Source organism: Mesoplodon bidens (genome assembly GCF_964165515.1).
Source record: "Mesoplodon bidens genome assembly, chromosome: 6".
NCBI classification, from domain to species: domain Eukaryota; kingdom Metazoa; phylum Chordata; class Mammalia; order Artiodactyla; family Ziphiidae; genus Mesoplodon; species Mesoplodon bidens.
In genome coordinates, this window is record NC_138162.1 from 2,243,919 (window position 1) to 2,271,327 (window position 27,409).

Here is a 27,409-nt window from a genome sequence, read left to right on the forward strand (position 1 = left end):
TGGGCTGCCAACCTGGACTCGGGGTGCTGGGTCCTCACCTCACTGCAACTTCCCAGGGGAGATGCTGCTGCTTTGGGGCAGGCTCACGTGGAGGAAGATGTGCAGGAAGCTGCCCGGCATGACTTTCATCTCCAAAGCCAACACGCTGGTGGTGAGGCAGCGTCTTGTGCAGCTGCGAGGCGGAGTGCTGCTTCGGTATTCGAGCCAGCCTGCCCCGGGAGCCTTCCACCGAGGTATGGCGAGGACATGGAGCCTCCCCGCCTCCCCAGAGGCTGGCTGGCTGGGTGCTGCTGCCAACGGGACCAGTCCCGACGGGCCAGCGGGCAAGGCAGACAGGGAGCTGAGCTGACTGAGAATGAAAAGCAGCGCCTTCCCGGACACCCCCCGACACCCCCATCCCTGTGTGTGCGGTCAGGACGAGGTCCCAGGAGGTGCATGGTGTTCCTTCCTCTCTGGGGCCCTGCGCGAGATGGGCGGACATCCTCACTCCCTCCCTCAGGCCATCGCGGGCCCCACACCCCGGCCCCGGCACTCAGGTCCTTCAGGATCCTTTAAGGTCCTTCTGCGAGCCTCTTTCCCCAGTCCTGTTGAGTGCACTGTCCTCCTGGCTCATCCTCCGCTCAGCAGGGCGTGGGTGCACGTGCACACCTCGTGCGGAGGATGGTGTCCCCGAGAGCCCTGCTAGCCCGTGGCCCCATCCGTACCCACGGAGAGCCGTCTAGGTTGCTTAAGGGGGCTTGCCCTCTTCCACAGCCCAAGCTTGCTGAAGGTGGCTTCCCCAGGGGTCCCCCCAGGCCGCAGGTGACAAGTGCGACCCTGGGGGGCTTCTTCCTCTGCCCTCAGTGCGCAGCGCACAGGCACCAGCTCCTACCTGGTCATCACTCCTCACTTCCCAGCCTCCCCACGTGCAGGCACCTGCTTTGAGGGAGGCCCAGAGGCGCAGGCAGGAGGGGCTGCCCCGGTTGGGGCGGGTGCAGCCTGAAGCACTTTTGCACGTGTGACTTTGCTGATTCCTCTTAAAGACTGCCCTGCCCAGGGTGTGCTGCTGTTCCCTTCGCTTTACGGACGAAGGAACTGAAGCGCGGAGCGTTTAAAGCCTTCACCTAGGGTCACACAGCCGGGAAGTGGTAGAGATGGGGTTCAGTGGAGACTTCTGCCTGGGAGCCCCGATCTTGACCGCAGTGCCACACTGATCCCCCACTGCTCCCCGGCTGCCCTGCTGCCCTGGCCTCTGGCAAGAGTGGTCACTCTGGGGGACTCCTATGTTCTGGAGGTGGTCCACACCCAGTCTGTACGCCTGCTCTCCCCCTGCAGGATGTGACATGCAGCTCTTTGGACCCCGGGGTGAAATCGTGAGTCCATCATTGAGTCCGGATGGGAGGAACATGGGGGGCTGCCGAATCTTCATCAACGTGGCTCCACAGGCCCGGATCGCCATCCATGCCCTGGCCATGGACATGGGCACCAGAACCGAGGAAACTGATTCCAGCTACATCTTGGTGAGGCTACCAGGATGACTTCTGCTCTAATTCTGGACATCCATCTCTGGAGACAGGGACAGGGGGTTGCTGGGCTATAGGACCCACTGAGTTTACTTCTGATCAAAACCCTCAAAATCACTAGTGAGAGAATGGGAGAAAAGTTTCCTCCACTTATTCACCAACAAATGCTTATTGAGTTCCCTACAAGAATGAAATAGAAGAGACCTTTTCTAATGTAGACTGCCAGTTCACCCAGGACCGAAGCATGATTTTAGACCCTGATATAATTTTACCAGAAGAGTGGGCCGAGCCCTCCCCGATGAGCTTTTCATGTGTTCTGGGAGAACTGGCACCTGTAAGGTATCAGCTCCCTGGAGGAGGCAGCCTGGCCTCTGTAATCAAACTAATCTGGGCTCAGCTCTGGCATCCTGGCTGTGTGTCCCTGGGGAAGGAGCACAACTTCTCTGAGCCTCAGTTTCCTAGGTAGAATAATGGTGTCTTCCTGATACGGCTGTTGTGTGAGGATTAAATGTGACCCCGGGTGTATGATACCTTGTATATTAAGGGCTCGTGAATGCTAGCTAATTATCATTTGTGGTCGGTCCCTTGGGGCTGCCCCTTTCCTCCCAGATCCGGGATATCCACAGCCTGAGGACAACGACATTTCGTGGGCAACAGACGCTCTACTGGGAGTCAGAGGGCAGCCAGGCAGAGATGGAGTTTAGCCAGGGCTTCCTGGAGGCGCACACCAGCCTTCGGGGCCAGTACTGGACCCTCCAGGCTAGAGCTCATTAGCCTGACGATGCCCCCCGCATCTCCAAGCACATCCCTCAGTTGACCAGCGGGCACAGTGGCATGCCTCCTCCCGGTCCGGGAAGGGAAAAGAAGGAACCTGACATTTATGAGCACCCGTTAGGTGCCTGGCTTTCCAATTCGAATTCCCTCCAATCTTAAGTATCGCCTTTAGGGCTTCCTCCAACGTGCAAAACGTTAGAGGGTGGGAGGGGAGACTCTCCGGAAAAGCAGCTCCCAGCCCCTCGGGTACCAATAAACGGAACGTGAGGTCTGAGTGGCGTTTTCTTTACATAACCTGTCCAAATATGGCTTGAAAACCCACCTCCCCACACGGCAGGGATTCCCTGGCCGCGGTCGGGCTCCAGATCCACACCAGATCTGAGCAACCCCCTGGCCACCCCTAGCGGTCGTCTTCCTACCCAGGGAGGAGAGGCGAGGGAGTTGGGAGTCCCGATGGGGCCCTGAGGCTGGCGCACCTGATAATTCTCATCGAAGCCCCGCCCCTATACTAGTCTGGGTGGGAATGTTTGACCGCCTGGGAGCCCTGCGGCGCCAGGACCCGCCCCCTATGCTAATAAGCGCAAGCCCTTAGGGCCCTCCTCATCCAGGTCCCTGCGGGCCCCGCCCCCTATGCTAATGAACACGGGCCCGCTCGGGCGCACCTACCCACGGCCCCACCTCTATGCTAATGAGCGCGAGCCTCTGGGGCGCCCCTCGCCCGCCCCCGAGAGCCCCGCCCCCTATGCTAATAAGCGGCCGCCTCTCCCACAAGGCAGCGCGCCGGGACGACGCGGCCGGCTCCGGAGCCTTTGTGAGGGCTGCGGGAGCGCCGGACGGCGGCACCATGAACGGTGCGGGCGGAGCGGCTGTGGCGTCCGTGAGCTCGGCGCCGCCCGCGCAGGAGGAGGGCATGACGTGGTGGTACCGCTGGCTGTGTCGCCTGTCGGGGGTGTTAGGGGCCGTCTGTGAGTACCCGACCCGGGGGAGGGGCCGGCGCTGCCGCACGCTGCGCATGCGCGCTCGGCCCCGCCCCCCGTGGCGTCCCCCCGCGGCCCCCCTTCTCCCGGGAAGAGGCCGGCTTGGGGCCGGGGTCTCCGGGCCACGCGCGGCTCTTGGAGCTCAGTCTGGTCCGGAGGCCGCCTCACCTGTTGACTCGGATGTGGGTGCGGGCGGCAGGCGCCTTAACCTTTGGGTGAAGGTTGTTTATAAATGGGGCGGGTGCTGGCCAGATTTCCTGAGGGACAGGCGGTCCCCACGGGAGGGCCAGGCAGTGAGCTGAGGGAGGTGGCCTCTCCTCTGGGTCCTCACTGTCCACTTGGAGGCAGTGCGCTTCCCCTGATGTCAGCTCTCCCTCCTGCTGTCAACTGTGCCTCCACCGTCTCTCATCTCCCCTACTTCTACTCCCCACCCCGCATGGCGGACACGCACACCCCGACCTCAGGTTTCCTGGAAAGCTGGGCTGTTTTAGCACAGTCCCCCAAAGAACATACGTAGGAAGGCAGATCTGCTACAGCAGTAAAATAAGGATCATATGGCAGGTCTTCCAGAGGCAAGCAGACCCTGACCAGATATGTCGAAGGAGCACCTTCTTAGGCTCGCCTTCCAGTCTCGTGGCCCTCCCAGGTGGATGGAGGCTGGAAGAAAGTTCAGGGGTGATAATGGGACAGGCCCTCCCTTCCAGTCACAAAAAGGCCTCTGAGTCCCTCTTCAGAGGGAGCATGTTTTTGACTTCGTAGGAGAGACTGGTCAGGTCTTAGATGATCATCTGGAGTCTGGGTGGCTGTTTCCCTGGCAGATCAGAGTGAGGCTGCTGTGGGAGTGAAAGTGATGGGGCGGGGTGGGGGGGAGAAGGGAAGGGGCCTGAGCGTGGCCTGCGGGCTGTCACCCTCCTCCCTCCATCTTGGGGTCAGCTGCCCTGCCAACTCCCTCGTTAGCCCTGGCGTCGCATCCAGTTCTGCACTTTTCGAAGTGGGATTCTTGGGCCACCCCAGGAGTTCATGGTGTTGGGGCTACAGATGACGCTTCAGGAGAAACCTGTGACGTCGCTCTGAAATGTCAGTTTCACCTGCAGATTTGGGGCAAGTGCTTGTTATATGAATCCCCAATAGTATATAATACGGAGTAGAATGCAAAGCACGGAGGAGTTTTAGAGATGAAACTGGAGTTCAGCTAAGCCTCGTGTTTGCGGCTGGTGGCTGTTGGGTAGCGTCACCTTCCTCTGCTGTGGGGGGTCTCGGGAGAGGCGTTTCCTCAGGGTCCTGATCATCAGCTGGAGGCCAAAGCTTGGGAGGAGATAGGCTGGCACAGGACACCTCCCTCACTTGGCAAGAGTGCTGGACACCCCGAGGGGACATCTCACAGCCCTTGATTGTTAAAGGACTCCTGGCTGGAGCCCGTCTGTCTGGGTTGAAACCTGGTCCTACCCCAAGGTTGGCTGTTGGTAGATAGTGGGGTAGAGGTGACATGCTGACTGCGGCAGGAAGTACGGGGCGCTGTCAGGTGAGACCAGGCACGGCTGACGTCAGGCTGGAGCAGTACTGTATCGTGGGCGCTTATGTCTGTGGCCCTGGGGAGCCTTGCTGCCCGAATGTGTGTGTGACCTGTCCCAGGACAGGTGCCGCCTTTAGTAGGCGGGAAGTACATCTGTCGCTGGAGGAGACCTTGGCAGGGGACATACAGGGCAGTTCCGTTGCAGTTTGGGTTCACTCCATCTGGTTTCCTCTTCCATCGTCTGCTGTCTGCATAGGGTTACATGGGAAAATAGGAGAATTCCAGGTCCTTGTCAGGGCTCAGGTGCAGAGGGAGCTGCTGCAAATTTAATGAACTGATTGCTCATCGCTGCCTCAGAAGGCCCAGCTTGCTGCCCAGCAGCCAGGCACTGCCCGGCAGACTCCCGGAGTCCTTGGTGGAGGGGGCTGGGGGCTGTGAGAGAGGAGGGAGGCGATTGTGCAGACCCCTCAGTGGAATGCTCTCGGGAGGCGTGAGCGAGGCTCCGCATTTGGGGCGTCAGAGAAACCGATCTTCGGGGTAGGAGAGGGTGCACCCTCCCCGCTGCACACCCTTGGTATTTCAGGGTGGGTGGGCTGGGCTGTGGGGCTGTCCTGTGTGCAGGAGAGAAAACAGGCCTGGAAAGGTGAAAAGAACATACCCAAAGTCACTGGGCTGCTGGGTCAGTCAGAGCTGGAGTTGTGATCCAGGTCGACCTGGTCCTGATTTCTCTTCCAAGAGGGGCAGCCCTGTCCCAACCCAGATCCAGAGGACTTCTCTTGCGGCCTGCCCTGGGCATGGTGCCGCCTGCCCTGGCCTGAGCCCTTGAGAGACGTTCTCTTTTTCATGCTACGCACCTTGCGGGATGGGTTTTGGGACAGCTGGGGTTCAGAGGGCGGGCTTCTCCAACCCCAGAACAGAGAGAGGGCGGGATGTCTACGCCGCCTCGCTGAGCCCCGAGAGCGAGCCAGCTCTGGGGTCCGGCCGCACCCTGGCCGTGAGGTCTGGGCAAGCCGCTTCGCCTGTCTGAGGCTGCGTCCTCACCTGTTCATGGAGTTGCTGTGTTGGCCTTGTCTCTGGTGGCGGTGGGGAGACTTCTGGGTGCTGTGAGAAGAGCCAGGTGCTGGGGTTGGAAGGGGTCTCGTGCTTTCACGAGCCGTCTCCCCAGGTGGCCTGCCCGCAGGCTCTGTGCCTTCCTCCCTGCTGATTCCTGCCCGTGTCTCTCGCTTTCAAGCTTGCGCCATCTCCGGCCTCTTCAACTGCATCACCATCCACCCTCTGAACATTGCGGCCGGCGTGTGGATGATGTGAGTAGCCGTGTGACCGTCCTGCCGGGGGGTGTTGGGGCGTGTGGATTTTTGGGCACCTCCCAGGTGGAACACGAGTGAGTTGAATTGGGTGGACCGGGCTGTGAGGGTTACTGGGCACCAGTGGTGTGTGGGAGACCTGGGGTGGTATTAGTTGTGTGAATTCCTGCTCTGGGGCTCAGGGGGTTCTTGGGGGCCAACGGGGATAGCGAGGGTGCTTTCCCTCCAAGGTGGGGGCGAATGGAAGGGCCCGGCCCGCTGTGAGGGCCCAGTGTCTGGTCACGGTGACTGTGACCCGGACACCGAGAGCCCAAAGGCGGGAGCAGACACCCTTGGCGTGCCACCTGGGGCTCAGCCGTCCCCAGCCCAGACACGTGCTGCGCTCAGGGCTCGCCGAGTTCCCTCCTCCGGCGAGGGCATCCCGAGGGCGGGCCGTGGCAGTGGGCTGGCTGCCCTGCTCCGGCTCCTCCCGGAGCCCAGGGTGTGGGGAGCAGCCGGGAGCGGGCGGAGGGGCGGCATCGCGGGGCGCTGGGACCCGCCGGCCTGGGCGCCAGCCTGCTCGTCTCTCTGCAGCATGAACGCGTTCGTCCTACTGCTGTGTGAGGCGCCCTTCTGCTGCCAGTTCATCGAGTTTGCGAACACGGTGGCGGCCAAGGTGGACCAGCTGCGCTCCTGGCAGAAGGCCGTCTTCTACTGCGGGTGAGGGGCCGCGGGCCGGGCCTGACTCGGCTCCCCCAGACCCTGCTTCCGCAGGTGACAGTGTTGGCCGGGCTGGGCGGACGGCTGCTTAGTGTACTCTCGGTAGAGGTTTAACCAGGGATGGCGTTTGTGCAGAGTCCCGTGAGGGACCTGCTACGCGACGTGACCCAACGTCCAGGGCTCTGCGTCGGGCCTACAGGTCCAGCCACACAGTATTCAGACGTGAGATACGTACACCTTGCAGCAGTACGTGTATAGAGAACGCGAGAAATGCCTGGACTGTGGGCCCATTAGTCGGGAGTTGTAGAGCAGATTCTGGTAGATCCGTATGTGCTTCTGTGCAGCCTGTCAGGAGTGCGGCCGATCTAGATGTCCTGACATGAAAGGGGAAAGAAGCAAGTTGTAGAACAAAAAATAGTGCCTTCCAAACATGCTTTTCTCTTATTTTCCCACATGTAACAACAAGTTCAGTATGTCGTACCTCCCATCTGAGCCATGAGGTTGAACTAATTTGTGGATGTGTTTAATGCAGCTTCCGGAACAGTGCCTGGTGTCTGGGAGGCCCTCAACAGCTTTTGGCAACAGCAGCGGTAGTGGTTGTCTAGATTCTCTTTAGAAATAAATATGGAGGTTTTTATTTCAAGGGTTTCTTCCCTTCCTGGAGGCCAGTAGTTGTGTTAGAGCACAGGATACGTGCTCAGCTCTAGAGCCGTTTCCCACTGTGTCTAAAGCACAGAGGAATACGAAATACCATGCGTTGGCACCTCCTTTGCCAGCGTTTCTATTTTTTTTTAAATTATTTAAAAATGCTAACAGTAATATATATTCATTAAAAATAATGTGGAAATAAAAAGTTGTTACCCAAAGCCCCACTACTCGTTAACATTTTGATGTGTCGTTTCACTCTGTCTTCAGGCATTTTCTAAAACCTGTTTTCTCACAGTTTTAACCATTACAAGTACATTTGTATCCTGTTTTTTTCCCCCTTAAAATCATGGTAGAACTATTTTCAGTATTACCACAAAGGCTTCATAAGATGACTTTTTAAAAAATTAATTAATTAATATTAATTAATTTTTGGCTGAGTTGGGTCTTCGTTGCTGCACGTGGGCTTTCTCTAGTTGTGGTGAGCAGGGGCTACTCTTTGTTGTGGTGCACGGGCTTCTCATTGCGGCGGTGGCTTCCCTTGTTCCGGAGCACAGGCTCTAGGTGTGCGGGCTCAGTAGTTGTGGCTCGCAGGCTCAGTCGTTGTGGCACATGGGCTTAGTTGCTCTGCAGCATGTGGGATCTTCCAGGGATCGAGCCAGGGGTCGAACCCACGTCCCCTGCATTGGTAGGCGGATTCTTAACCACTGTGCCACCAGGGAAGTCCCCATAAGATAAATTTTAATGATAGAAATATTTATTCCGCTGAATGTATCATGCTTTTCTTCATTTGTAACCTGTAGTGCAAATCAGGCTGTGATGAACATCTCGGTGCTAAAAATTTCTGTGTTGATGATTTCCTTAGGATCTATTTCCAGGTGTGGGGTTATTAGGTCAAAGATTACAATCATTTAAAAGATTTCAATATGTGGCTAAAGTGCTTTCCAAAGAGAGTACCTGAGTTTCTTCTTTCTTTCCCCCGGCCCAGGGCCGTGTGCCCTTTTCACATTTGTGTCTGTTATCTAAGGTAAAATCTTTTTCTGTATGTTTTTTACTAATTGCATTTTCATTTTTGGTAGTTAATGGTCTAGTTTCCTTTTCACCTTTTGACATGGTAACATTTTACTTAGTAAGTTACATGTGTTTCTATATTAAAGATTTCTTAATTTTTTGTTATATTTCTTGCAAATGTATTTCTAGCCTGTTGTTTGCCTTTAGTTTTGTTTTGACAGAAGATTTTTCCCCATGGTCTTTTCTTTTCCTTTGCAATTTCTATTATTATTTTTTTACTTAGAAAGTTTATAACTTCAGTAAAATCTCATGATCACACGTCCCGCCAGAATGGAAATTCAGGTAGAATTCATTTGGTTGAGTCCGAGAAGAGTCTAAGAAGAGTCTTGTCTTCCCTGTGTACAGGGTGTGTGTGTTAACCCAAATCACTGCCACCGGTCTGGAAATCCCAACCAGGACCAGGCATTGGCCCCATGGATACTTAAGCCAGAGTGGACACCTGTCTCCGGGTGGTGCCAACCTGGACCAGACAGAGCTGCCTCACCAGCCAGTTAGCGGTTCTTGGCATGCACCTTGCAATAAGGAAGCCTCGTGTCCTGTGCACTTTAACCTTTGGGATCTTCCTTGTTGAGATACGGCTGGTTTCACTGTGCTGATAAGAGCCAACATTTATTTAGTGCTTATGCTATTCCAGGCATCGTGTTAAGTACTTAACATGCCTCGTCTCATTCAGCCTCAAAACCTCTGAGGTTTGATCCCCACCTTACCGTAGAGAGGCTGAGCCTCAGTTGAGTAACTTGCCCCCAGTCACAAAGCCGCTAAGGGACTGAACTCACACTGAATTTTCTGGTCTGCCTGTTTTTATGCACAGGGGTTTGGGCCATTTTGATGCTGTTTAACCCTATTTGGATCACAGATCCTTTCAAAAATCTGATGAAAGCTTTGGGTTCTCTCCCCAGAAAATGCACAGAATTTTACAGACAAGTTCACTCACGGGTGTTTGAGGACTTTACGAAGCCCGGCTGTGCACCTGTGCTCCAGCTGATTTCTGGGGACCCTTCCTGTACCTGGCTGTCTGGGAAGGGGGCTGGGTGAACCTGGGAAGCTGGAAGTGGTGTCGTGGCCGTGGGGTGGGAGTGCCCTTTGACCTCTGCTTCTCCTCTAGGATGGCCGTCGTTCCTATCGTCATCAGCCTGACCCTGACCACACTGCTGGGCAACGCCATCGCCTTCGCCACCGGAGTGCTGTATGGACTGTCTGCTCTGGGCAAGAAGTGCGTCTGCTGGTCCCAGCCCCCGGGGGTGGGGGATCTTTACTTCCCGCCTCCTGAAGTCTCGCAGGGAGGAGAGGGCTGGGAGTGGCCCCCGTTATTCTGTTGTGGAAACGGAGGCACAGAGGCTGTCCGTGACCCCCGTCCGTGTCTCCAGGGTGTCTGAGCCGTAGGGGGTAAGAGCAGGAGAACTCATGGGACTCCCTGGTGGCCCCGTCGTGCCTCGTCACAGCCTGTAGCAGGGGTGGCAGAGCATGGCGACTGAGAGCCTCTTCCCAGCGGGGCCCGCACCTGGCTCCGCGGCCAGCATTCACCCTCTCTCGCGGAGCCCAGACTGAGAATCCGGATCCTCAGCCCAGCATCCCAGGCAGCCTGTGCCACTCTTAGAGGTGACAAGACGTGTCTTCGCCATCCTAGCAATAGGGTCTCTGCCTGGGGAAACTGGAGGGCCCGTTAGGCTCTGTCTGCAGGCCATACCTGGGTCGCAGGTCGGAATGGGGCGGAGGCTGGGAGGGCTGTGTGTCTGGGGTCCGTCCCCTGTGGCGCTGACTGGCTCTCTCCCCAGGGGCGACGCGATCTCCTACGCCAGGATCCAGCAGCAGAAGCAGCAGGCGGACGAGGAGAAGCTCACGGACACCCTGGAAGGGGAGCTGTGATGTGGTCGGGGGACCCTCCCGCCCCCCGCCCCGTCGGCCCTCTGGTCTGTGTGAGCACGTCCCCGAGGCGCACTGACCCTGAGGGTCAGCCTGGAAGAGGAGCCTGTGTCCAGCTCCCTCGGTCCCTCTCACCTGTCCCCGCACCTGGAGTCCTCCTCTGTCTGCCCCTCCTCCAGATAGGCATCGCCCCAATCCAGGTGCCGAGGGGCCGGGGTGAGGGCTCTGAGGGCCTTGGCCAGCGCCGAGGGGATGGGAGGTGGCGGCAGGCAGCGGGGGCCTCGGGGCGTGAGGCCGCGCGGAGCCTGCAGAGCTCTGCAGACAGCCCGCCTGACCCTACTCTTCCCAGCTCGCGTGGCCTGCCGGCAACAGGCCCCTGGGTGGGTTTCCAGACTTACACAGCTGGCAGGACCCCCGAGACCTGCTGAAGGCCCGCGAAGAGCTGCTTTTGGAGACTTTGGTCCCGTCTCGGGGTGGGAGGTACATCAACCCAGGCCTGGGCATTGGCCACAGTGGCCTCCTCTCCGCCCTCCAGGCAGGAGAGCATCCCGTAAGCTGAGCCACCTGGGCTGCCTCTGTCCTCCTGTCATCAAGGCGGAGCGGTGTCCTGCTGCCCGTACCCCCTGCCACTCTGTTCTCCATGGGAGCCCACAGTGCTCCCGACCCGTGACGGCAGCCCGGGTGGTGACCCAACTGCTGTAGGGGTGTGCTCCCTCCCCCGGTTTCCGGGAACCTTGGACTAGCACAGAACCAGGACACTTCCCATGGGCCTGGCCAGCCCCTAGGTTCTCCCCATCCCCCAGGCCCCGGTGCTAAGGACGTGCGGAGGGCAGGCTCTCCCCTGCCCCACGGGGCTGCCCGTCCACCTCTCTGGTGTGGACCTGCCAACCCCACCCCCTCCCCTGTCCTCGGGGAGCTTCCTGCCTTTTGAGAGCTGGGCAGGGCTAGAGCCGCCCCTGCTCCCACCGTGAGCTGTCCCCACTGCGCTGGGTGCCAGGCCACCAGGGAACGGGGCCTGTGTGGACGTGCACGTCGTCTCCCCAGCCTCCCTCCGTGTGCCGTCCCTTCCTTCCGCCCTGCCCACTGGCCGCGCTGGTTGTTGGGACTGGTTTCAGCCATTGGCGTGTGTGACAGGCCTGGCCCGCCCGGGTGGCCTGGGGCTCAGCTCCTGCCCCTCCCAGGACCCCAGGCTGGGCCTGCTCTGGGCGCCCAGAGCTCAGGGGCCCTCCCCTGCTCTGTGGAACCAGCCCCAGGGCTGCGCCCCGGTCTTTGCTTCCCAGAGGGACTTTTCACCTCTGGGGTTTGTTAGTGTTTGAGACTGGGAGGGCAGGCACTGTCCCGGGCACAGCAGCATCCCCCAGCAGCTCTCCAGGGAGCCCGACACGTGCCTTCAGGGGTCCTCTGGGACCAATTTCCTCAGGCCAGCGCTGGGTTCAAAGGGCTGTGGGCTGTAGGTCTCTCCGGGCCGGCAGGGTGTGTGTGTGTGTGTGTCTCTCCTGCGTGTGCTGTGAATGAGACCTGTCTACCTCCCAGGAGGAGCCAGGGCCCTGCCCGCCCCTCTTGGCTCATTCGTACCCAGGAAGCGGGGCTCTGGGGTCCCTCCTACCCCTGCCTCCGGGGCCTTGCTGATGGGGGTCTTCTTGCTGCAGGAGGAGAAGGGCTGGCTGTATGTTGAGGAAGCTCGTGCTTCTGCCCTGTGAGGAAGTTGGGTGGGCCCTCCAGCCCCTCGGTCACAGGCCAGAGTGGGCAGGTCACTTGCCGAGGCTCCAAACAAGTGTAGCCGAGCAGCCCTGGAGCTGCGATCCTGCCTCCCAGTCGGGGGGCGGTGGGGGGGTGGTCCCACCTTGCAGGGTGGCGGAAGGGCGGGGCCGCCAGGGCCCTCTCCCACCTCTGCAGCCCTGGCCTCTGCCCTCTCGTGGTCCTTGTTTACTCTGTGTTTGGCTTGCATTTTGAGCAATAAAGCCTGGTAGCGGTTTGTATGGTCGCTCGCGCGGTCCGCCTGTTACCGTCTCCCTCCGGGGCACTAAATAAGCGGTAGGGATGCCCGGATGCCGGCTGAGCAGGGGCCAGCCCCGGGAGCAACTGCCACGGTATCGAGGTCCCCTATGCTGCTGGCCCTGTGCCGGCCTGCTCCCAGCATCTCAGACAAGGACGGTGGCTTGGCTGAGCTCACACAGCTAGGAGGGGCTGGAACCCCACGGCCGTCGCCTCTTCCTTCTGCCTGGCTGTGGGCAGCTTGGGGTGGCCATAGAGAGGTGGCCTGGGGCAGCAGGCCCTGGCGACCTCGGCTGAGAATTTGGGTCCAGCCTGGCTGCTGGGGGGGCTCCCCCACCTGGAGTAAACCCCACTCCTTCCTCTCCTGGGCCGTGGCCCGATTTATTTGTATAAATAGGGTGAACGCGGCTTGAGCTCGAGCACTTCCTGTTCCCAGAAGGCGGGTGGGTGTAGGAGGGAGTGTCCACGCTGGGTCCTGGCCTTTGGGGGTCCAGGACGGTCCCTGTGGTGTCCATAGGCCTCACAGGCCCAGTTTCCTGTCTTGGTCCCCAAAGCCAAGAGGCTCAATGGCCGCCAGGTGATCAGAGCAGGAGGAGGGCCGATGTCCCTGTGCGGAGCCGCTGCACCGCCAGCAGCCCTGTGTGTCCTCGGCGTGGCCCTCCCCGCGTGAGTGAGCACTAGGCCCGAGGTCGCCCAACAAGGCCTTGGCCCCGGGGCCATGTGGCTGCCCCCTCCGTCGGTGGGTCTGGCCGATGAGTGGGTGACACTGGGGCCACCTGAGCCAGGGCCGAGGCTGGACAGGGTGCTGCCTGCCCAGAGCCGGTGCGTGTGCTGTGCCGTGAGGCCTCTGGCCGGTCCTCCTGTGCCCTGGCTGGCGGCGGGCTGACACCGCCTCCTGGACGCGGGGTGCAGGTTTGGGGCCCCGACACGCTCCACCACCCAGTGGTTTGGCCCTCAGCGGCGGAGGCCCCGCCCTAGCGTAGGAAGGACCTCCTCCCGCTGCGGAAGAAGGACTCGATCTGCTCCAGAGACCGGCCCTTGGTCTCGGGCACACAGCAGCCGGTGAAGGCCAGGTTCACGGAGCACACGGCAGCAAAGAAGAAGAAAGGCACCTGCAGGCCGAAGGCATTCTGGGGGAGAAGAAGGGCTCCGGGTCACAGGGGAACCCTAAAGGTCCTTCCGCCCCAGCACCAGCTTCTTGGCCCTGCGAGCATCAGCCAGCCTGGGGGGCAGGCCTTCATCTCGTTCCCCTGCTTGGACCACCCCCGTGTTCCCCACTGTCTCCAGCGTGAAATCCAAGTGCCTCAGCAGGGCATTCGAGTCCTTGAGGGGTGCAGACAGCCTTCCTCTGTGCTGGGCCCAGGACTGACTTCTCCCAGCCGAAGCCCACCCTGCCCCAGACACCGGCCTCTCTCCTTGGTCCCAGTGCCCACCTCTCATTTTCAGCTGCCCCACAGGCCCACTTGCAGCAGGCCTGCCACCACAGCTGGCTGACCTGCTCTGGGCGCCCCACAACCCTGCCCTGACCCACTGACTGCACCAGGCTAGGCCCCATCCAAGCTGTCCCCACCAGATTCTCCCACTTGGGAGTTGGGAGCTGGAACTTGGAGGTTGTGGTTGGCTTCAGGGCCTGCTGGGGGTTTGAACCGAGAGGCTGGGTGAAGCCAGGATGGGGAAGCATTTGGCGGAGAGACCCAAACTGCCCACCCAGACAGAAGGCCCAGATACCCCGGAGGGTGACAGGCAGGGCAGGAGGGTGTGGCTCTCTGGACTTGGGTCCCACCTTGGCCTGGGAGGTCAATCACCTGACTTCTCCCCACAGTTCCCTGAGCCGAGTCTGTTTGCTGAAATGAACGTTGTCACTTGACGGCCCGTGGCCTCGGCGTGAAGGGTGTGTGTGCTAAGGCCGAGGGGACACGCGGAGAAGCCTCAGCACAGCCCTGTCACCGGCCAGAGAGGCCCCCGGCCCCCGGCGGCGGAGCACTCACCACCACCAGCAGGAAGGACTTGGTGAGGGCAAAGGCGGTGAGCCAGCTGACCAGCACGCAGAGCCCCGAGGCCACGCCGCGCGCCCGCAGCGGCAGGATCTCGGACATGAGGAGCCAGGTGATGGGCCCCCAGCCCATGGCGTAGCCTGCCGGAAGCGGGGAGGGGCGGGCTCAGAGCCCATTTGTCGGGCGGGGGGTGTGGCGGGGGTGTGGCGGGGAAGAAGGCCTCTCGTGGCTCCCTGGAGCTGCTGAGAGACGGCTCCCCGGCCTCCAGGACAGCAGTGACAGCCCACAACACCAGCGCGTCCCCGCAACTCACACCCAAGACAGCCCCGTCCCCAGACCCCGTAGAGCACGGCCACACCTACCCATGATGAAGAGCATGGTGGCCAGCAGGGGCACCAGGGTGAGGTAGTTGGTGGGCGTGGCCAGGGGCTGCTCTGTGCCTCCCAGGGGCACACTCTCCAGGCCCATGGTGCCGTTGGGGGTCAGAGGCTTTGGACCGAAATGGACGTACAGCCCTAGTGTCAGGTTGGCAGCAAACATGCTGGCCGCTGTGGACAGACAGGTGGCCCTCGGGGGGCCGGGACCCTCTCAGCCAGCACCCCTCAGTGCGCTGTACCCCGTGTGGCCCAGTCCCCTTCAGGCCGCCTGTGACTGGAGGCTTCCTCCTGCAGGGCAGCCAGCTCCCACCCAGCCCGCCTTTGGGCTCCCGTCACACCCAGCGTGTGTGTCATCGTGGGCTCGTTTGCTCCCATGAGCCCCAGCAGACCTTTCTGGATGCCTGGGCCCTCGCTGGTTGCTGGGGAGATGCTGGGGAGACGCAGGCCACCAGGGCAGGTCTGACCCAGGCCCCCTGGCGTTCCCACCGCGAGGGCTGACAAGACACATGGCAGCTGCTGAAGGAGTCAGTGAGTGTATGTGAGCAGCCTGTGCTCACCTGAGACAAAGAGCAGAGCCTTGCGTCCGGCCAGGTCCATGGTGAGGGCGGCGATCAGCACGGACAGGAGCCGCACGGCTCCCACGATGGCGGCGTCGTCCTCAGGGGGCTGCAAGGAGGAAGTCCCCGGGGCTGAGGGACCCCAGCCTGCTGTTCCTCCCCCCGGCCCCCGCCCCCGCCGAGGCTCTGCAGGGTCAGGCCCCAGGCTCAGCTGCTTTGTGCCAGGCTGTTGCGCTGGTCGCCCAGCCCGGCCCATGGGGCCCTTGCAGGCAGGGGCACAACTGCTGTGCCCACCACTAAGCCCAGGGCTGGCACCGGATCCAGGCATAACAGCAACTTGTGGAACCATGCTGTCGCTCATCTTCAGATCTCATCTCCCTCTGAGCCCCAGGAAGGGTGGATGAAGCCATGCTGGCTTCGCATAGGAGGAAGCTGAGGTTTGGAGGGGAGGTGACATCCTCAGCAGGTGGCAGATGCTCTGAACCCGGGATCTGTGGCTCCCAGGGGGCCTATGCTTCTACAAAACTGGTTTCCCTTGTAATTCTGCCTATCTTATTTTAAAACATGCAAGCTTTGTTTACAAACATTCCTCTGAGAACAGGTGGTTGGCCCAGAAACAGTTAAGAGATGCTGGTGTCTGCGCGTGTGCGTGCATCCCAGACCCCGGCACAGAGCAGATCCTCCGCAGGGATGCCCTCCCTGGATCTGGGGGCAGAGCGGGTGGTGTGGGGCCGGGCTCTTACCAGCAGGACGGCAGTGCTGTCGAAGATGGACTGCAGGTAGACGAGGATGGGCGTGATGCCCGTCAGTTGCTGCAGGAAGCGCATCAGCAAGGCGATGACGATGGGGCGGTACATGTGGGGGTCCCGGGCCTCGGCCCACGACAGGTGGCTGCTCTGGAGACGCGAGGCTGACGCTGAGGGGGCTGTGCCCGCCCCTCCGGCTGGCACCAACCCGCCCTGGGCTGCATGGAGCTGGGTAGGAGGCTCCCCTCTTCCCTCCTCCAGGAAAGATCCCCAGCACTGAGGCAACCCTGGCTCTGGGGACAGGCCCGGACACCCCTGCGTGGACCCAGGCTCTTGGATCAGTAGGTGGGCCAAGGCAGACCCCTGCTTGTCAGTATCGCCGGGCCCCCAGGCATCCACCGCACGGCGCATGCGCCCTGGGCCAGGGGCCACGACATCCCACCCCCCCACCCTTTGTTCCTAGAGGTGGGAACTGCTCTTATCCCTGTTCTCTAGGAAAAGCAACTGAGGCTCGTGACAGCCTAGTGAATGGCCACAGCCCCACAGTGCTGCGGGCGCCCACCCCTCCCACACCTGTCTCCGGACGTTGTCCTGGATCTGCTCGAACTCCCAGCGGATGTCAGCGTCAGCCCCTCGCAGCCAGGCCAGTGCCTGCAGCGCCTCCGAGTCCCTGCCCCTCGAGAGCAGGAAGCGAGGTGAGTTGGGCATGAAGCTGAGCAGCAGGATCATGACAAGCACAGGCCCCTCCCCGGCCACGGCCAGCCAGCGCCACGGCAGCAGCAGGCCTGGGCACAAGGAGTGGGTGAGGAGCTGGGGCTGGGCTGGACACAGAACCCCTCCCACCGGGGCCTCTGAGCAGCCTCATTTGCCCTCAGGTGTGAGTCCCAGGGCCACCTCCTACAGGAAGCCTACCCTGGTTGCTCCAGGCCTCTGTGGTCTGAATCAAGAGGGGCCACAGGGGCTGCCTGGTCCCTGGCACAGGGCCCAGGTCCTTGGAGGGCCTCAAGGGCCACGGCAAGGTGATGGAGGAGTAGCCTGAGCAGCCAGGTCCTGGGGCCTCTACCACCAAACCCCCACCCCACCTCAGCTGGCTGCACTCTGATCACTCTTCTCTATGGTCTTCCCACCTAAGACTATTTGACAGAAAACATCCTGCTGTTAAAAGACAGTTTAAAGACTGCCAGCCCAAGAGAAGCCCTCACTGCCCAGTTAGGGGTGGGACCTCATGACCAGAGAGGCGCAGGGAACTGCCTGGAGGCACACAGCATGATGGTAGCTATGCCTTTGGCCTCCCAGCGTGGAATTCGTTTGGGGGCACGTTCATCCCTTTCCACCCCGGCTGCTCAGCAGCACCCCACCACCCCCCAGCCTGCACACGGGGGAGGTGCCTAGTGCGCATTTGGATGATACTTGCCAAGGGCATAGAGGGACAGTGATCCAAACACGGCCATGAGCTGGGGTGTGGCGCCCAGGGCCCCACGGACGCCTGCGGGAGCAATCTCAGACACGTACACCTGCAAGACACATCCCCACCCCCGGCCTCTGCTGAGAACACAGGGGCCTGGGCCCGGCTGAGGTAGCAGGGGTGGCCCGGTGAGCCGTGGGGAGCAGGGAGTGGGGGCTTCCGGTGGGGTTCTCGTCCTCATCATGACTCACGGCATGACCTCCCTCGGGCCTCAGGTGCCCTGTCAAGTGGGCAGAAGCACTCAGCTCTGACGGGGGGACGTGAGGCTGGGAATTGGGAGGCCCGAGGGCACCAGACTCTGGCCTCTGCTCCTTCCAGGGGCCTTCGTCCCGTGCCGGGCTTGCCCAGCCCCCGAGGGGGTGTGTGGAATGGTGGGTAAGACGAGGGGGGTCCCAGGAAGGGTGCAGGGCAGGGACTTCCCTTCCCTTTCCCGTTGCGTTGCTCAATGTGGATTTTCTCTGATTAAGCAAATGGGTGTGTCAGGACTCAGGACGGGAAGTTGGGGGAGTCCAGAGTTGGGGGCGGCTTGGGACTGGTGTCAGATTCCCCCCAGATTGGCTGCCCTGGTGGGGCTGAGCTGAGGCTCCGTGGCAAACCTATCCCTGTTGACCAGGGGGATCCGAGGCCAGGAGACCTCAGCTGATGGTGGTCAGTGCAAATACTGAGGCAGTGAGAGGACCGGGGTGGGCAGTCCTGGCCTTACCGGGATGCAGGCAGCTGTGAGTCCCCCAGCGAAGCCCGTCAGCGTCCTCCCCAGGAGCAACATCCAGAGGCCGTGGGCACCTGCCATGAGCGCATAGCCGGCAGCCGAGGGTACAGCCGAGAACATGATGCTGAGCTTCCGGCCCAGGAGGTCGTTGAGCACCATGGCACTGAGGCCCCCGGCCGCCGCACCCAAGGTGAACACGGACTGCAGGGAAAGGGTGCAGGGCCCCGTCAGAGCCTAGAGACAGCTGCTTTCCCAGGCTGTCCCAGGAGCCTGGGCCGCCGGACTAGGGCCCTGGGTGGTAGTGAGCCTCCTGTCTCCAGAGGGGTACAAGCAGCACGTGGACAGCTGTTTTGTTAGGGATGCCACAACAGCTGTCTGCGGTGGTTCTGTCCAGCCTGATGTTTAAATGTCTAGCACTGTGATAGAGCAGGCAGGAGAACTCTGTGACTTGAAGCCCTTGGGATTTTAAGATTGGGGGGTTCTCGGATTCCCTGTCGAGTGTACCAGGTTGGATCCGGTCAGTGACCTGGGCACGGTGCTCAGCCTGTCTGAGCCTCAGTTTCTTCAGCTGCATTATGGGGACAGCGGTAGCACCCACCTCATAGGGTTGGCCCTGGGGTAAACCGGCTCTCATGGCAAGTGCCTAGCGTAGGCCCAGCACACACTAGGTGCGCAGTCTGCGTTGGGTATTATTATCTTAGCTAACGTGCTGTGGTTGTAAATCTGAGGCCACTAAGATTGCCATTCTAGAACCTTGGGACTCTCGGGGCCTGTGCTCTTCCCACGTACATGCCCCCCATCTATCCTGGGACCCTCGTGCCCCAGCAGTGCTCTTTCCATTAGTAGCTGATTCTCCTGCCACCGCTCGTCCAGGGAGGTGTCCTGTCTGCTGTGACAACCCGGCTCTGGGTGGGGGGATCTGGGGAGCCCTCAGCCCCACTGGGTGGAGACCTTAAGGGACACCTCCCCACCTGCTCCTTCCCACGCCTTCTCCATCAGCTTTCACTTCCTCCTTTTATTTCGGAGCCATTATCTGGCCTCACCCCACCCCTCCACCCCCCACCCCAGCCTGAAGTGGGTGGGGGAGGGGGCAGACCAGGGCCCTGGAGGGGGTCTCAAGGCTGACCTTCGGGGGGTTCCTAGCTTGGGACAGAGCTCAGTGCGTCCCTGCCCCCCCTGCCCTGCCCCTCTCCAGCTCAGAGCGTGGCTCTTACCCCGAACCAGGATGCCTGGGTTTTGGTCAGACTCAGGTTTGGATCCAAGGAGTGCTCCAGGGCTGGGATGACAGGGGACGTGTAGACCAGGGCATACCCGAAGCTGAAATTGCCCAGCACAGCAGCGAAGGTAGCTAGGAACACCCTCTTGTTCTGCAGGGCCCTGGTGCACGGGGGGTGCAGGGCAGTCAGAATCTCGGAGTCCCTCCTCGCCTAACTGCCGCTTGTCCTGAGCACGGTGGCTACCCGCTCAGAGGGCAGTGCTGGGGACGGCTGGGTCAAGAGCTGGTCGGACTGGCACCTCCCAGGCCTGAGCACCAGCTCCCTTGGGAAGCCCCCAGGGCATGAGGACAGCCCTTGCAGCCCACTGCTGTGGCTGAGACGCAGGTGCACAGCACTATTCCCACAAGAGGAGGCTTGGTGTCTGCCCCCAGCTTTGCCATTCAAGGCTTGCTCTGTGACTTCAGGCGAACCGCTCGCCCCCTCTGGCTCTCAGTCGCCCTCTCTGGCTCTCAGTCGCCCTGTCTCTGCCAGTTGGGGGCTGGGCCCTGTACTCAGCAGGACCGGCTCCTTAAATAGGACTAGTGTGTCTGGGGCAGGAGGGAACCAGATGGCCCCTTGGTGGCCACTCACCGACAGTCAGTGGAGGCCCAAGATGGGAGCCAGCTGCCCACTGGAGGGACCGGGGCCATCCCTAGCCTCCACCCGCAGACCCTATGCCTAGAGGCTCTCACCCGACCCGCGTCCTCTCCCCTGGTGACGGGGGCGGCTTCTCGGCGAAGGTGTCATAGTCCGGGCCCTCGGCTCCCAGCAGCGGCTCCTGCATGGCCGGCTTCTCCTGTCAGGGTGCGCCGCCGAGGGTCCGGGGCAGCTCCGGCCAGAGGCGCGTCCGGCCGCAGCTGCTGGGAGCATCCGGCTGAGCCCGCAGCTCCGCCCCCACGACCGCGATTGGCTGCGGGGCGGCCCTGCAGAGCGGGCGCCGGCCAATGAGGCGGCCACGAGTGGTGCGGATGCTGAGGATGCGGGGTGCGGCGCTGGGGTGGGGCGGCCGGGCTTTACCCTGGAACCGACTCGGGTGTAGGGCGGTGGAACCCCGACGGGGCGGCAGGGTTTTCCCTGGACGCGGCAGGCCCCTCGTGCGCCCCTGGAGGCCCCGGGGCTCGCTTAGGGGACGGGAATCCGCACGGAGGGAGCCGCTTGAAAGTCGTGCAGGGCCTGGAGGCAGAGCCCTTCCCCATTCGTCTGTGTCCGCGTCTGGGTCCAAGCTGGGTACCATCCCCGGGGCGCAGACTGCGTCCCACCCCTGGGGCCCAGTTGCTATAGGCAGGAGGAAGCTGAAGCCCAGAGAGGGGCCGTGACGCGCAAAGGTCACACAGCGAACACTTGTGGAGAGGAAAGTTGTGTGCTCCGCCTTGCGCTCGAAGGCCTCTCTCCCTGCCACATCGCGTCTCGGAGTCACCGCTGTCCCCTTGACGCGGTGAAATCAGGTTCGCGAGTATCTGGGACAGCCGCAGCCGAGGGTGTGTGGAGTGAAGGCAGAGGGAAGAGGGGGTGGCGACTCCAGTGGACGAGACATATTTTCCCCATTTCTGATTGCAGAAGTGACTTGGGCTTGTAGCGAATCATCCAGGTAATAAGATAGCATTTAAAAATAAGAAAAGCAGAACCCGAAAATTCCCTGGAAGCCCGTTCTTTTTTTTTTTTTTTTTTCTGTGCGAGGGCTTTCTCCAGTTGCGGCAAGCGGGGGCCACTCTTCATCGCGGTGCGCAGGCCTCTCACTGTCACGGCCTCTCCCGTTGTGGAGCACAGGCTCCAGACGCTCAAGCTCAGTAGTTGTGGCTCAGGGGCCTAGTTGCTCTGCGGCATGTGGGATCTTCCCGGACCAGGGCTCGAACCTGTGTCCCCTGCATTGGCAGGCAGATTCTTAACCACTGCGCCACCAGGGAAGCCTTGGAAGCCCATTCTTAAAACAGAAAAACCACCACCGCCACCAACAAAAAACCCAACCAAACAAAAACGCAAACCACACACGCAAACCACACCCACACACCACACAACAAAAACAACAAAACTGGGGCTTGCCTGGTGGCGCAGTGGTTGAGTCCGCTTGCCGATGCAGGGGACACGGGTTCGTGCCCCGGTCCAGGAAGATCCCACATGCTGCGGAGCGGCTGGGCCCGTGAGCCATGGCCGCTGAGCCTGCGTGTCCGGAGCCTGTGCTCCGCAGTGGGAGAGGCCACAACAGTGAGAGGCCCGCGTACCGCAAAACAAAACAAAACAAAACAAAACTGAATTACTAGTTCCAGCTCCCCCTTTGGACTTTTTCAGATGGAGGAGGCTGAATCACACCCTATGCTGCTGAATGGATGTGCCACATATATTTTACAACCGATTCTTTGTTGTTGAACATTTGGGTTATTTCCAAATTTTAGCTATCAAAATAGCAAAGTGTTTTTAAAAGTTGTTATAGTTCTCTTTTATAATCATCAAAATATAACCACGTATATTAGAATAGAGAAAACAGATGTGGGAAAGCCGCATCCATTGCCAACAGCCTCACCCTGCTGGAATCTTAGTGTCTTTCCTTCCTCTCTTTTCCCCATGTGTCTGTTTTGTGTATTTGCCCGCTGAGTGTGTATCTGATTGTGTGACCACCTCACACTGTGTTTTAAGCATTTTCTTGCCGTCAAGGGCATAGTCTTTGGACTCAGGCGCACCCAACAAGTGGTGACTCTTGCTGTAATGTTGCATAGCCTTCATGACCATATTTTGAAAATTGAGATGTAACACATCAGAACTGAGCAGGGGCTTCCCTGGTGGCCCAGTGGTTGAGAGTCCGCCTGCCGATGCAGGGGACACGGGTTCGTGCCCCAGTCCGGGAAGATCCCACATGCCGCGGAGCAGCTGGGCCCATGAGCCATGGCCGCTGAGCCTGCGCGTCTGGAGCCTGTGCTCCGCAACGAGAGAGGCCACAGCAGTGAGAGGCCCGCGTACCGCAAAACAAAAACAAAAACAAAAAAAACTGAGCAGGATCCCATGGGGTCTTCCCAGGACAGACTGCCCCCTCCATGTCCTCCGCCTGCCTTTTGTCTGTAGGAAAACTTTATCCATAGAATAAGTTTAATCAGAGAAGTGAAAAAATGCAGAAGCAAAGAAAAGCAAACAGGACAAAATAATAAAGTTTAGTCATTAAACAAAGTCAAGGACCTCTAGTTCCTCCTCAAAGGCTATGGATAATATTCTGAGTCACACCCTTTGAGCTGTTCTGCCAATACTGAAACCCCCACTAGGTAGAAAGAGTTAACTCCGTGATGACCACACTGTAGCCATGACATCAGCTGCTCCATCTCAGTTCCAAGAATTGGCCTCAAAGAAATGGGCACAAACCAACCCTGGAACTGAAGATTAAACTGTCCTTAAAACAAGATGACACTGATGAGACCACTGCAAGACCAATTTCAAGATGATTGTCGGAGCTGACTGTGCTGTTCCTGCATGTAGACCCTTCCCTTTGCCTGTACACCCCTGAAACTCCCCTTTAAAGGCTCTGATTGGCAGGGGGAGTTGGCTTTTGGACACAAGTCCGCCTTCTCCCCCAGGCTGCTGGCCTCCTGTATGAAGCAACCTTTCCTTTCCTACCAACACTTGTTTCTTGACTATTGGCTTTCAAGCTTCGAGCAGCCAGACCTGAGCTCAGTAACATCTTAAAGGTGCAGCTCAATGAATAAAATTCTGTGTGCACCCAGGAATCACAGCTCAGATCAAGAAAGAAGCTTCTGATCACCTCCAGAAAGTCCCAAGTATTCCTTCCCAGTCATGCCCACCCTCCTGAGGTCCCGTCACTCTGATTTCTGTCGTTGTGGATTAGATTTTCCTGCTCTTGTTTCTGGCTCTTTTTTTTTTCCAATTTTTTTTCCTTTAAAGTCAGCTTTATTGAGGGACAATCTACACACAGTAAAATGAACCCATTTTAATGTGTAAATTGATGAGTGTTGACAACTGTGTCATCCAGTGACCCCCCAGTCAAGATATAGAACATTTCCATCCTCCAAGAAGGATACTGGTGCCCCTTCCCAGTCAATACTCCTCCCCCATCCCTGAGAAACCACTAATCATCTTTCTGTGACTGTAGATTAATCTTTCCTAGAGTTTCATAGAAAGAGAACCATATATTAAGTGCTTTATTCTGGCTTCTTTTACTCAGTACATCTATGAGGTTCATCCGTGCTGTGTTTTCTAGTGCTTTGTTCTCTTTTTGTTGCTGTGTGTGTGTTAAGTTCCGTCCTTTGATGGGTGGTTGGGTTTCACGAAGCTCGGGGCAAGCCACCCCCAAATATGCCGAAGTGGCAGACTGATTATGCTGAATTAAAGTTACTTGAGAAACGGTGGATGCAAGAAGAGTACTCTGACCCTCCTCTCTGTCCCCCTGAAAGCAGGAAATAAATCTCCCATGTGGAATATACCCTTCCTGCACCAGGAGGTAGAGAGGCATCCTTATCACCAGAGATGGGGAATTCCGGGCAAGACGGCTGTGTAACAAACTCTGCCTAGTTTCTTCCCTAATGAGTACCCAAGCCTAAGTTTCTTTGTCTTGTCAGTTCTCCACAAAGTTGTTGTTTCTTTGCCTAAAAAGCATAAAAGCTGCCTGCTTTGGTCATTTCTTTGGGTTCCATATCTATGAGACCTCTGTATGTAAGAAGTTCAATTTGTTTTTTTTCCTTCTGTGAATCTGTCTTGTGTCAATTTAACTATTAGACCAGCCAAAATAACCAAGAAGGGTAAGGGGAAATTTCTCCCTCCTGGACAGGCTATTTTCAGTTTTGGGCTAAAAGAATAAAGCTGGTATGACTCTCCTTGTTTAAAATCCTGTCTTACTGGCTTTTTAAGGTTCTTGAGTGGACGACCCTGGATTTGCTCTTGAGTCGTCTGTCATGGGCATTAAGGTTATTTCACACCTTTTTGCTTTTAAAGTTAGCAATGTGATGAACATCTTTGCCCTTAAGGGATAATTTCCTTCAGCAAAGATCATTTCTGTGGTCTTCAGGCCTCTACCTTCTCTCCTGCCCACTCTAGATGGGCTGCTCTGGAACCTGGCCTCTGGGGGTGGGGTGGGACTATCCCCCCTCTCCCGCCCACCCTGCGCCTGGCACAGCATGGGCACACATCCAGTGCCAGGAAACCCCTTGCTGGCTTGAATTTAGAGCCTGCCCTTCTTCCTTAGCCTCCCCCAGGCCCCATGCGCAAGTCTCAACTTAGCGACAGCAGGAAGCGCTGGTCTCGGAGTTGAGGCACCTGTTTCTGCTGGGCCTGGGAAAGCCCTGGACACACCCACGCTGGGGCTGGGGCCCTCACTTCCCCGCCTCGAGGCTCCAGCCACTCCCTGGGGGAAGCCCCAGAGGGGGTGGTTTCTTTAGAGGAAAGGGCCCCTAGTTGATCCATTCAGGCCGCCACTCACTGGTGTCTGTCCCTGGGAAATCTGGCAGCTCCGGGGCAGCCCTCTCCCAGGACACGGGAGCCCCCATGGCTGGAAGGTAAATGTCCTGCAGAACTGCCTGGGTTGGGGTTGGGAAGGGGCTGGACAGAGACCACTCCACGTCTCCTGGACCTTGCTGGCTGATCTAGGCCATTGCAGCTCAAGTGACCTAGTCCAAACTCTGTCCCTGTACGGAAGAGGAGCCTGAGGATAGGGTCTCAGGCTGCCAGGACCCTCTCTGCCAAACTCTGGGGCTTCTTGGGAGCCACTTCCTTTACTGAGCCTCATTTTTCTCATCTGTAAGATGGATGTAACCTGGTGCCTACTTCCTTCGCTGCCGTGTGGGCAGAGAGCAGCTGGTAGCCTTGATACAAATCCTCCTGCAGTTCTGGTCCCTCCAGACGAGTTTGCTGGCTTCCAACTGCCCTGGAAACTAGCCTAGCTGCATTCCAGACGCCCTGGCACAGGGGAAAAGGTCTCCGAGGAGGGCAGTGGGGCTGAACCTAACTTCCAGCCCCCATCATCTCAAGGCAGAAGGTGAGGAGGTTGGAGGGAGCGCCAGCGGCCCAGGGGCTGTCTCAACTGGTCCTTATCCTCCCAGGGTGGTCTTCGGCATCCCCATTTCACAGAGGAAAAAACCAAGGCTCGGGGAGTCACTGCCCAGGGTCACCTATGGGGCACCTCTTGGACCCTGGCTCCTGCTGTGTCTGGGGGGCTTCCTAAGGGAGAGGGATGGGACAGGCAGTGGGTGGGTGGTGGGGCCCTTCCCAGACGGAGTCCTGTCCCTCACTTCCTTCTCACAGATGGGCCAGCCAGGGCCCCCCGGTGAGAAGGTCTCTGACACCCAGCTGTCCGGTGCTCCTGCCACCCCCCACCATGCCGCGGCTGATGCCATCCCTGGCCCCGAGGACTCGGACCTGGTGCCCTCCCTGACCCTGGCTGCAGCTCTGATTCTGTTGTTCCTCCTGCTCTCGGCCTGGCTGGTATGGGACAGGCCCCTCCGAGGCTTTTGCTAATGTGGGCTCCCCAGCAGGGGGTGTGGGTATCCCTGGGTCGGGAGTGGCACTGGCCCCCCCAGCCACACCCTGGGCCAAATCCTGTGGCCAGCCGCTCAGCCCTCGCCCGTGGCAGCCCCAGTGGGACCCCAGGAGGCCCCCAGCTCCCCCCCACTGGAGGGCAGGAAACTCGATGGGCCCTGGACTCCGCAGCAGAACGCCACTGCTGGAGCCTCACATCTGGGGACGGCCACAGAAGGTGGGCTAAGGACCTGGGGCAGCCGAGAGTGCTCAGGCAGATGGGCCTCAAAGCCATCCCGTCCTGGCTGGCTGCAGGGTGTGGCTGAGTCCCCATCCTTGTACCGCCATCCTGAGTGTTGCAAATAAAGCCGGGTGCCCCCTGGGTATTGGTGGAATGAGTCAGAACGCGTCAGGGGACGAGAGCTCCAGCCCAGGCTCTGCCCACGCTGGGCCACGTGATGGTGGACCAGGCCCTTCTCCATTCCAAACTTCGGTTTCCCAGTCGTCAAATGAGGATGGCACTACCTACCTCGGGGCATCGTTGGGGGGGGCCCACCAGTAGGTAGGCGTTCTGTGGTCACCTCCGCAGCACACAGTCTCCCTTTGTGTCCGTCCCTCTCCCTCCTCCTGGGACCCAGAAAACCCTTGGAGGAAGCCCCGCACCCTCCCCAGGGCTGAGGCCACTCAGAGACGGGATGCGCTGGTCTTGGCCGCCACCTGGTGGCTGAAGTCAGAACTGCACCACGCCTTTGGCGTTCCCATCAGGGCAGAGGAAGTGAAGGTGTTTGTTTTATCTTTTTAAATTTTGAGATTGTGGATAAGCACAAATCTGATTACCTGGAGAAAACTTCTTTTACCATTTGCTGTTTATCTTCTTTCCCTCTATTTCCATATCTATAATCTCCTTACCCAAAAAGCATCAGGCAGAAGGCAGAGGGGGTGGGGGAAAACTGTGAGCAAAGGCGGGGGGCGGGGCCGGGGTGGTCTGCCCAGGGTCACCGGTGCCTTCCTGCCCCACAGTGGCCCCTTCTTGGACCTTGACAAAGGAAGATGTGCATTTCTGAGGCTGGGAGGGTCGTGGAGACCTTCAGGTCAGGGCTGGAGGCCCCAGGATCCTCCTGTCTCTCACTGAACAAATACTTATCAAGAGCCCTCCCGAGGGGGTATCCTCTGTCCCCCGGGGAGCAGGGAAGGGAGGAGACGCCCCTCTGGACCTCGCCTGAGCCCTCAGCCTTGCCCGCTGCCCGACACGGGGTGAGGGCAGACGTGTGCGGCCCCTTGTTTGAGTCTCTGTCCAGCGCCCAAGAAAATGCGTGTGGCTTCCGTCGCGGTTCCAGCAGCCCCTCACTGCATCCGGCCCAGCCCCTGTGGTTCTCCCAGGCTGCCGAGCCCCCTCTGTAGCGCCTGAGGCCAGCATGGGCATCTGTGTGAAGCTGGTCCAGGAAGGAATTCCACCGGCGAGGGAAATATTGTTCTGTGTAATTCAGTGACCTGTTTTATGAACACTGTGGTTCC

The 27,409-nt window shown here is 59.3% G+C and overlaps 3 protein-coding genes across 10 annotated transcripts in view; 2 read left to right on the top strand and 1 right to left on the bottom strand.

Annotated features, from left to right (window-relative positions):
• Nucleotides 1-2,538, top strand: part of ADAMTS13 (ADAM metallopeptidase with thrombospondin type 1 motif 13) — a gene marked incomplete at its 5' end in the record, with an annotated part of 30,994 nt that extends 28,456 nt beyond the window's left edge. For all 6 annotated transcript variants that reach the window (XM_081236503.1, XM_081236507.1, XM_081236505.1 and 3 more), the window contains 3 exons: nt 57-233; nt 1,315-1,499; nt 2,112-2,538. In XM_081236503.1, the coding sequence (XP_081092629.1) occupies nt 57-233; nt 1,315-1,499; nt 2,112-2,276 (527 nt within the window). In that variant the 3' untranslated portion in view covers nt 2,277-2,538. The remainder of the gene's footprint in view (nt 1-56; nt 234-1,314; nt 1,500-2,111) is intronic.
• A 511-nt stretch (nt 2,539-3,049) lies between these two features.
• Nucleotides 3,050-12,332, top strand: CACFD1 (calcium channel flower domain containing 1). Its single transcript, XM_081237357.1, has 5 exons — nt 3,050-3,241; nt 5,998-6,070; nt 6,644-6,769; nt 9,591-9,698; nt 10,261-12,332. Exons 1-5 carry the CDS (start codon nt 3,121-3,123, stop codon nt 10,349-10,351), a joined length of 519 nt encoding a protein of 172 aa, XP_081093483.1. The 5' UTR covers nt 3,050-3,120; the 3' UTR covers nt 10,352-12,332.
• Nucleotides 12,333-12,699: 367 nt separating this feature from the next.
• Nucleotides 12,700-20,306, bottom strand: SLC2A6 (solute carrier family 2 member 6). Of its 3 annotated transcripts, none has more exons than XM_081237949.1 (10): nt 20,140-20,306; nt 19,406-19,568; nt 18,186-18,392; nt 17,432-17,531; nt 16,591-16,687; nt 16,015-16,162; nt 15,272-15,380; nt 14,700-14,885; nt 14,332-14,477; nt 12,700-13,473 (listed from the first exon to the last, which is right to left on the bottom strand). In XM_081237949.1, the coding sequence occupies exons 1-10, from the start codon at nt 20,229-20,231 to the stop codon at nt 13,318-13,320; spliced, it is 1,404 nt and encodes a 467-aa protein (XP_081094075.1). In that variant the 5' UTR covers nt 20,232-20,306; the 3' UTR covers nt 12,700-13,317. The 3 variants fall into 3 exon arrangements, with proteins under 3 accessions (XP_081094075.1, XP_081094076.1, XP_081094074.1); XM_081237950.1 differs by having other exon boundaries at nt 16,015-16,044; nt 16,591-16,802; XM_081237948.1 differs by having other exon boundaries at nt 16,015-16,167; nt 16,591-16,802.
• Nucleotides 20,307-27,409: the final 7,103 nt, after the last annotated feature.